General features: G+C 59.3%; 1 protein-coding gene across 1 annotated transcript; it reads left to right on the top strand.

Annotated features, from left to right (window-relative positions):
- The first annotated feature begins 566 nt into the window (after nt 1–566).
- On the top strand, nt 567–9,494 carry LRRC71 (leucine rich repeat containing 71). The gene is made up of 15 exons (XM_036344955.1): nt 567–856; nt 2,948–3,097; nt 3,368–3,493; nt 3,575–3,650; nt 3,853–3,930; nt 5,238–5,306; nt 5,500–5,659; nt 5,729–5,812; nt 5,893–5,982; nt 6,717–6,866; nt 7,056–7,149; nt 7,491–7,579; nt 8,644–8,758; nt 9,095–9,219; nt 9,375–9,494. The coding sequence occupies exons 1-15, from the start codon at nt 697–699 to the stop codon at nt 9,492–9,494; spliced, it is 1,686 nt and encodes a 561-aa protein (XP_036200848.1). The 5' UTR covers nt 567–696.
- Nucleotides 9,495–9,795: the final 301 nt, after the last annotated feature.

Below are 9,795 nucleotides of genomic sequence, written 5' to 3'. Positions count from 1 at the left end.
GGAGAAAGGAACCCAGCTCCACACCAGCTCACCGGGGGTCTCTCTGGGCCTTTTCCACCAGGAGCCCCTCCCTACCGGCTAGGAGGGCAGGCAGACCCAGAGAGCGGATCTGCCCCACCCCGACTCTCCCCAGATTCCTCAGACACCCCATTCCTGATAGGCTGAACCAGCTCCCGCTTTCTCGGGCTCAGTTTCCTGGGGGACTTTGGGTGGTTGGACGCCCGTCGGCCTTCGCCCCCACCCTTCGTTCTGGCCTCGTCTAGCCCTGTCCCCTCCGCCCCGGCTCTGCCTGGGTCGTGGGGGAACCCAGGCTCGCTCCCTCCCCAAACGGTTCTCAGGGCCGGACCCTCTAGGGCTCACCTGCCCCCTGGATCTCTGCCGCCCAAGTCCTGCCGCTCCCCCCGCCCCGCCCCCCGCCCCGCCGCCGCACCCCCACCTTCGGCTCCGCCCCTCCCTGTGTGAGTCGGCGGCGCCCCCTGGCGGCCGCGTGCCGCGCGCGCTCTGCGGTTGCCCCCTCTCCGCGGCAGCCCAGCCGGGTTGGCGTCGTTGCCGTGGAGAGGGACGCGGAAGCTACGCCGCGGCCCCTGCGGACACACCAGGCTGGTGGATGCGGAATAGAGACCCCCAAACCGGCGTGTCCACACCTGCTTCCTCGCCCCCGGGAGGGTCCCCAGAGTCGCTGCGGACGGCACCGACATGTCTGTCGAGGGGGGCGCGCAGGGAGCCTCCCCCAGGGCCCCGCGTCCCGGGATCCAGAAGTCGTCGGGCACGGTGACCAAGAAGGGGGATCGCGCGGCCAAGGAGAAGCCTCCGATCGTGCTGCTGCCGGTGGGCGAGGAGGAGCCCAAAAACCCTGGTAGGCTGGCGGCGGCGTTGGGGGGTCCGGCCTCGAGGCCTCGAGGCTCTGTGTGCCACCACCAGCCTCTGCGGCTCCCATTAGCCAGGCTGGATGGCGCGCTGCTGTGCCAGGCACTGACCTGGAGTGCTGGGCGGGTGAGGCAGGTGATCCAGGAAATAATAATAGAATTTCTGGTGCCAAGAGGTGCTGTAGGGAAAGGGCTCCACCGGCTGAAGTTCAGTGTGTGACTGTACCAGCTCCTGGCACATGCAGGAGTGTTATTCGTGGTCACCATCGTTAAGTGTGTGGCCGTGGGCACGGTTCTTCCCTGCCGTATGGAAATGTGAGTCATGCCCTGCCCATTGAGTGAGGAACAAGGAGCTGATGGTGAAAACGTGTTTTATCGACGGCAAACTCATCTGTTCATTCAACAAGCATGCATTGCACACCCACTGTGTGCCAAGCTCGCTGCTCCATCTTGGACTATGAATCCCAGTTTGGCTCACATCACAGTCCTTGAATCTCAGCTTGGCCGACGTTTGAACTGAATTGATCTTAAAGAAACTGCACTCTGCGATGCTGACAAAGACAATAAGATGTGATATGATGTATGAGAAAAGAAGGACCAGGGAGGATAGGAGGACCGGGGGGCTGGGGAGGGCTACCAGAAGGTGCCTGCTCTTCAGCCAGATGCAACACAAAAAGAAAGATGGGCACAGTCCTGTGTGCATGGAATTTACATTCTCTGTGGTAAGAAAATCACGAGAAAAGTCTAGGTAGGAGTGTGGCTCTGTGTGTTGCAAGTGGTAGAACCCCAGCCTAAGCTAGTGATCCACAAAGGAGGGTTTATTGGAAGGTGTCTTGATTCACAGCCACAGCTTTGCCACCCGAGAGGGGCAGGAACTTGCTGTTCCTGGACTCCCCAAGCAACGATGAGAGCTGGAGAAAGAGCATTTTCCAGGAGAGATAGGACAAACCCCAGTGCCATTAAACACCCCCCCCCCCCACTCTGTATGGAAAATGGAGTGGAAGGGGAGAGAACAGAGGCAAGGAGATGGGTTATGAGATATTTCAAGAGTCCAGGTGAGAGACAGTGGTGGTTGGAATGGGGTATGAGGGAGAAGGGGTTAGGCTCCTGGGAGAACTACTTCGGAGGCAGAAATAATAAGAATTGGTGTACTGGATGGGGTGGAGAGAAAGGAACATAGCAAGAATGATTCCCAGGTTTCTGGATTGAGGAGGCAGATGGAGATAGGAAAGCCCGAAGGAAGAGTATCTGAGGGAGGACCCAATATCAGAGATCTTTAAAAAAAAAAAAATATATATATATATATATTTATTGATTTTTTTACAGAGAGGAAGGGAGAGGGATAGAGAGTTAGAAACACCGATGAGAGAGAAACATTGATCAGCTGCCTCCTGCACACCTCCCACTGGGATGTGCCCCGCAATCCAGGTACATGCCCTTGACTGGAACCGAACCCGGGACCCCCCAGTCCGCAGGCCGACGCTCTGTCCACTGAGCCAAACCAGCCAGGGCAATATTAGAGATCTTAAAGGGGGAGGAGCTGGCAGGTTCTCCCATTTGCCAGGGGCCCCCCTCCCATCTCCGGGAACCACTTCTTCCTGGAGCAGGAAAAAGCAGGGTCCCTGGGGACGCAGCGCCTCACTCAGGTTTGAGTAGTGGGATGCGGTGGGCATCTGTCTGAATGACTTAATATTTCTAAAGCTTTTGAACAGCGCGGGAGAGGAGTAAGTGCCGTACAAATGTTTGCTAAATACATAGAAGCCCGCGGCTCTGCTGGACCGCGGGGTCTGTGGGTTGGGAGGGGAGTGAAGACGTAGTTCCTTCTTTTTCCCCATCAGGCCTGGCTGGGCTGGGGACACCCTGGGGAGGCCCCCCAGGGAGCTGGGAGCCAGTGGAAGCGCCTGACTGACTGGGTGGGAGGAGAAGCCAGCACATTTCCACTCCCTATCGTCCTTTCTCCCACGTCTTCATTTCCCGCTGTTTTCAGCGTGGGGCTGACATTTTAAAATGCCTGTAAGACCATCCACCTCAGGGGGGGCCTACCCACCCTGACGCCAAGCCGGCTGCCCTCCCTCCCGCAGAGGAGTACCAGTGCACCGGGTCCCTGGAGACCGACTTCGCGGAGCTCTGCACCCGCCTGGGCTACTCGGACTTCCCCAAAGTGGTCACCCGGCCCCGGCCGCACCCGGCCTTCCTCCCTTCCTCCTCTGTGTCCGAAAAGCCCATCATCGGTGAGTGACAGTGGAGCTGGGGTGCCCGCCCGGCCACCTCACCCATCCCCAGCCTCCCATTGCGCGGACGGCTGAATGGTGGGGGGCGCAGGGCAGGGTGGGTGTAAGTGGGTGGGGGGTGGCTTCAGGGGGCAGGTGGGAGTGTAGGGGAGTCTCCCTCCAAACCCCGCAGACCCCAGCCTGGCCCCAGCAGCGGCTGCCCGGCCAGCATCTCCCAAACCTTCCTTCCCGCCCCGCCCCTCACTGTCTCCTGGCACCTCTCCCTGCTAGACGACCAGCGCCTGTCAGGTTCCTGCAGCCTCAACAGCGTGGAGAGCAAGTACGTGTTCTTCCGGCCCACAATCCAGGTGGAACTGGAGCCCGAGGACAAGACTGTGAAGGAAATCTACATCCGAGGTGGGCCCCGCCCCCACCGCCCTCCCAGCCCCCACCAGCCCCTCCCCGAGGCCGAGGCACCTTCTCTCTCTCCCTTCCTAGGCTGGAAGGTTGAGGAGCGGATCCTGGGCATCTTCGCTAAATGCCTGCCCCCCCTCAGCCAGCTGCAGGCTATCAAGTGAGGGGACATGGGGGGGGAGGGAGGGGCAATGTGGGGGACGGGACGGCTCAGGGGAGAGAACTGAAGAGACGGAAGATCCTGGGGAGGTTGGGTGGGGAGGCGGGGGGGGGGGGGCGGGGGGGGGTGAGGAGGGTGTGGCGGGGAGGACGTGTGGGCAGGAGGCCATGTTCCAGCTGTGCTCCTGGCCGTCCACCGACAGCTTTTGGAAGGTGGGGCTGACGGATAAGACCCTGGCCACGTTCATCGCCCTGCTGCCTCTCTGCTCATCCACACTCAGGTCAGAGGGGAACGGCCGGCGGGGAGGCCCAGGGCCTGGCAGCCAGGCCCATTGGTGGTCAGAGGGAGCCGTTTGGGGAGGGGAGTGACAAGTCCCAGCTGCTCTGGGCCTGGGCTGGCGTCCCTGTGGAAGAGCGTGCAGCTGATAGCCGTTGAGTTTTGAAGCTCCCATCTGACTAGAGCAGAGTCCCTTTTCTGCCTCTACCAGCGCCTGAAGAGCCTGGCCTTCGGGGCCTCAGCCTCTCCTCTCCATCAGCCCTACCACCACTCTCTCCCCGGGGGGTTCCCCCCCCCCACCCCCATGCCTGGGGCCTGACGCTGTACTAATTGCTGGTTCTCGCCCTCCCGGACCTGGCAGTCCAGGGAGGGAGGGGGAAGGATGTAGGAACAGATGCTGCAGGGCAGCCTGGGGACTGGGGGTGAAAGAGCGGTTCATGGGGAGAGGGAGCGGGAGCAGAGAGGTAGTGCTACCCCATGGGAGGAAATTTTTAAATAGAGACATTTCTAGCCATTAGTTCAATTTGTGTTGTGACTGGGAAAAGGCCTCCGTCCTCTCAGCACCGTCGAGAAGCAGTGCCTGTGGATAGGACATACGTTATTGGTTATTGCTGTGGAACAGATCGCCTCTGGGTTTAGGGCGTAAAACAACAGACCTCTCACAGTCTCTGTGAAATGGATCGGGATGCAGGTCAGTGGGTGCTGCTGGCTCAGGGTGTTCGTGAGGTTGCAGTAAAGCTGTGGGCTGGGGCTGCAGTCATCGCACCTGGGTTTGGAGCATCTGCTTCCGAGATCACTCAGTGGCTGTTGATAGGTTGCGGCGTGTCCACACCTGAGTCCCTCATAGGCCGTCTGAGTGTGCTCACCACCTGGCAGCTCGCGGGGACCCAGAGGGTGCCAGAGGGCACCCAAGGTGGAAGCCACGGTCTTTTTGTAGGCTGACCTTGGAAGTGACATCCCATCACTTCTGCCACATCCCATTCACCAGGTGTGAGTCACTAGGTCCAGCCACACTCCAGGGAAGGGGTTACACAGGGCATAGACACTAGGAAGTGGGGGTCCTCGGGGTCATTCCAGAGGCCACCCCACCATAGGTTGCTAATTCTGGGGAGTGGGCCTTTCCCATGGCCACACTTCTGGATTTTTAGTCTGGAGGATTAAATATAATTTAGTTCTCATGTAATTTCCTCTTTTGGGATCCATCCTTTAACTCTGTCTTCAAGCTGCTCCTCAGAGCCCCACACTTCCTCTGTCCCTTCCTTCACTGGCCTCAGGGGTGCCCCCTGGTTCTCAGACCAGCCCCACCCTCAGGAAGGTGTCTCTGGAGGGGAACCCACTGCCCGAGCAGTCCTATCACAAGCTCATGGGACTGGACAGCACGTGAGTCTCCTTCCCACCACCCCTTCACTGGGCCTGCCCCCATTGCAAGCCAGCCTAGTCCCCACCCATCCTTGCCCCTCCTGCGCCTCCCCAGCCACCCTCAATTCCTGCCCCGCAGACTTCAGACCCCATGACCCTCCTCATGCCCCCAGGCCCCGGCGTTTCCAGTGACCGGTCCCCTTCCTCTGCCCAGGATCATGCACTTGTCTCTGCGGAACAACAACATCGATGACTATGGGGCGCAGCTCCTGGGCCAGGCCCTGTCCACGCTGCACACCTGCAACCGGACCCTGGTCTCGCTCAACCTGGGCTTCAACCACATCGGGGACGAGGGCGCCGGCTACATCGCGGATGTGCGTGCACAGGAGGGAGGGACCCCCTGAGCCGGCGGTCTGTGGGCTCACACCCCTCCCCACCCTCAGGGCCTCCGGCTGAACCGCTCTCTGCTCTGGCTGTCCCTGGCCCACAACCGCATTCAGGACAAAGGCGCCCTGAAGCTGGCCGAGGTGGGTGTGCCGTGTGCCGGCTGGGCGGGCTGGAGGAGGGGATGGGGCTCACAGGGTCTGACAGCTGTGCCTCGGCCCAGGTCCTGCAGCCCTTCGAGCTGACACACACCGAGGTGGTGGAGCGCCGGCGCCTCCTGCTGGGAAAGGGGACCCAGGAGCACTTGCGGTCGGTGAGCTGCGCCTCAGCCTCTTCCTTGGCCAGCTGTTTCTCAGCAAGCTGGCCCTGTCCCAGCTCGTCTTCTGTCCTAGCTCGTCTTCTGTCCTGACTGTCCCCCTGCCCAGCTTCTGCACTGGCCTCACAAACGTTCGGGCTGTCACTGCAGAATCCCTCCTTGGGCAGAATGTGTTGGTTAAAAGAAAGGAGAAGCCCTGGCCAGTGTGGCTCAGTTGGTTGGAGCATCTTCCCATACACCTAAAGGTCATGGGCTCGATTCCCGGTCGTGGTGGGTGCAGTAGGGAGCTGATGGATGCTTCTCTCACATCGATGTTTCTTTCGCTCCCTTCCTCTCTCTCAAATCAATAAAAAACATATCCTCGGGTGAGGATTTTTTTTAATTAAAAAAAGAAAGAGTAGATTTAGACTGCTCGAACTTGAAATCCCGTGTGACCTTGGCATGTTACTCACAGGATCGTCGAGAGGATTAAATGTGTGTAAAACACAGGGAACAATGTGAGAGTCTGAGCCCCTGCCCCCACCCCCACCCCAGGGTCCCTCTGCCATTTCTCCCCAACAGCACCACCCTCCCCAGAAGTCCCAGCACTATTTTAGCCTTTAGGCAGGCAGCTGGGGCGGGGAGGGGGGTGCTGCCGGTTGGACCGCCACCCAGGAACAAGGCTTCCCCCTCCCCTTGCTGGGGAAGGCACACTGGTCTCTGCCTCCGTTCCCTCCTGTTTGTGGGCACAGCCTTCCTCGTCTCGACACGGGGAATCCAAAGCAGAACGGGAGAGGAATCTGCTGGTGGGAGTCAGCAGTGTCGCGCTGATAGACAAGGCGGACAAGACGCAGACAGCAAAGACCCTGAAGGGCCTGGTCAAGAAAAAGGAGAAGGCAGGGGTAGGTGTGCTGTGGGCAGGAGGGCCTTGGGCAATCTTGAGAGCAGCAGCGAGGAAACCTCATGGGACACAGGGGGAGCGGGAGGCAAGAAGGCTTCAGGCCCAGGGGTCCCACACTGGCCTCCTCCCAGCCGGCTCCCCACCCCCTCAGGAGGGAGGACTTTAATTTGTCTTCTTACATCCTTCACAGGAAGTGGTGAAGAAAGAGGAGAAGTCGGGGTCTGGGCAGTCACCCATACAAGGAAACCTAAAGAAGGAAGACGCCGCCAAGACAAGCAAGGGGAGTAAGTGCTGGTGCCCCTCTGGGACTGGTACCCCTTCTTGGTGTGGAGGAAGGAGCAGGGGGCAGTGTGCAGGAGGCACGCGCTGGTCTCCTGGGCACATCCCTTTCTAGTCCGTTTCCTTCCAGTCCCTTATCCTGACCACTGCAGCTCGCTTCCCTGGGCCTGACCCCGTGGCCTTGCCCTGAGAAGAGGACCCCCTCCAGCTGGGGTCCCCTCAAACTCCGCTTCTGTTGCACCCAAACCCAGTTTGAGGAGTCGCCTCCCTGGCCCAGCCCTTCTCTCTGGGGACTCTGGGTGGTAACAGGTCTGCACTGTGCGTTCTGACCCTCTTCCTGCCCCAGAGGTGACCATCCCCGAGCAGAAGCCAAGCAGGGGGAAAGGGCAGAAGACTGGGAGCAAGGAGAAGCGCAGCATCCTCCTGGAGTCAGAGGTGGGCTCCGGGCGGGGGTGTGGTGGGGGTGGGGGTGGCGCGTCCTATACTGTGGCAGCGGCCACTTCCACATGACACCCCCCCGTCCCAGCCTGGGCTTGCGGGGGGACAACAGGATGCCCCTCCCTTCAGGCTTGAGGAGCCCCCTCCCCCGCTTTTTCCTAGCTCATTAGGAGCTCACACTTTTGATCCTGTCTCACCTCAGTTTGCTTCCCAAAAGGCCACTGACTGACAATCACCACCTCCACGTTCGCTGGGACAGCTGCCCTGGGCACAGGGCGTCTATAGTCGTGCTGTTGCCCTACTGTGCGTGAGGCTCCTCAGACCCTCCTTGCCCTGGAGTCTCCCTTTCCCACCCACTAGGACCAATTTGTTCCTTGCTTCCCAGACGGTCACCCATAGCTCCCTCCTGCCAGCCGTCCTCTCCGAGAGGTTGTCTCTGGCCATCAGGAGACCTTCCCTCTTAGGAGATCTCTCTGGCATCTGAGACAAGACCTTGCAAAAGAGGATGGTCAGGTAGAGAAGGGGGTGAGGTGCCTCGCACTCCGTTGTCCCGTCTTGTCCAGGCTGCTGTTTCTCCCCAGGACTATGGCGCTTTCTTCTCATCCTCTCTTCACCAGTCCCTCCCATCACTGCCCTTGGCATGCTAGCCCTTAGGAAACGGGAAAACCCGTGTGCCATGTACTGTTTCAGGCCTTTACCACCTGCTTTGTTTGCCTGGAACACCTTTCTTCCCATCTTCATCTGGTATCTACTGGGTACCATTCAGACTTCAGCTCACAGGCCACTTCTGCTGGAGACCGGGCTAGTGCCCCTCCTCGGTGCTCCTGCAGTACCCTGCGCTGACCTCTGCCACTTGTCACGCACACATACCATATATCATTTCACTTTCTGCCTCCCACACCCCGTTGCTTCTTGAGGATATGGGCATATTTATTTCTGTATCCCCAGCACCTAGGACAGAGCCTGGACTATAGCCAGCCCTCAAAACATGTATGTTGAATGAATGAATGAGTGACCTGTTGACCAGCCTCTCCTTTGCTCCAATTACTATTCTACTTTAGCAGCTGATTGTTGAAGCTACCGAGATGGTCAACCCTCTCTTGGAGCCCGTGGAACACCGAGATGGGAAAGTTTTCTTGCTTGGGAACAAGGTCCTTTTGCACCTCAACCTTCTCCGTAAGTGTGCCAAACAGCCCTGCCCTCCTGTCCCAAGGCTACTTGAGGCCCATACTGCCCTAAGGGTGCGCCCCCCCCCCCCCTCAAACCTGGTTCTCCCCCGGTTGGAGAGACACCATCATGATGTCGGAGGCCCTTTTGAGTGAGAGGAAGTCAGCTCCTGGGTCGGGCAACTGAAGGGAGTGAGAGGGAGAAGTAGGGGTGGGGAAAAGAAAAAGGCTGAGGGAAGGCAGAGGAGTCAGAGCTGGCGAGCTGGGAGCTGGCGGTGGAGTGAGGCTGTGGAGGGTGTCCCCTGACGGTGGTGGTGTAAGAGGCACTTTTGGCTCCTTCCACCAGGAAACCAAATCACCGAGGTGGGGCTGGAGGGCTTCCTCAATGTGGTGCGGTACCAGGCGCAGTTCTCCAAGTCCTCCAAGAGTGCGGCCAAGGGCCCCGTGGGGCTGCTCTGGCTGTCCCTGGCGGTGAGTCTGTCTTGCTGTAAGATCAGCACATACTCACTCTGCCTTTTGTCCACGTCCCGCAGCCCCTCACCCATCCTGACCCAGGAAGACTTTTCTCCCAGAAAACTCATTTCCATCCCTTTTGTCAGCCGTCGGCCTTCCTTTTCCTCCTTCAGAAAAACAACTTCTCCCCGCAAAGCCCCATGTACATCATGATGCAGGAACTGATGCTGCCAAGGGACCCCATCAGTAAGGCCAAGCACAGAGAGGAGGAGGCCATGGCTTCCGCCACCTAGGCCCCCCCCCCCCCCGCCCCCCAGCTCAGAGGCTCTGGCCACAGAAGCATCTCCTGCCCAGGTGTGGGCTGACCTCCCTAGGTGAGATCTCAGGTCAGTAACAAAGGCCACTGCTGTACTTTCCCCTTGAAATTGTCTAAAAACTTTGTTCTGGAAATACTGGGACCATTTGGACTCTTGAGTCTGTTCATGTAACGGCCAGGAACGGCGGAATCGCTCGCTGCAGTTTGCCGGGCCTTGCTCTCCTGCCTCCTGAGGGCCTAGTTCTTGCTTGCTCAGGCCACAGCACTCTCTCCTGTGC

The sequence above is a fragment of the Myotis myotis genome, unplaced genomic scaffold (assembly GCF_014108235.1).
Source record: "Myotis myotis isolate mMyoMyo1 unplaced genomic scaffold, mMyoMyo1.p scaffold_m19_p_18, whole genome shotgun sequence".
Lineage (NCBI taxonomy): Eukaryota > Metazoa > Chordata > Mammalia > Chiroptera > Vespertilionidae > Myotis > Myotis myotis.
This window is presented reverse-complemented; position numbering and strand designations above follow the sequence as displayed.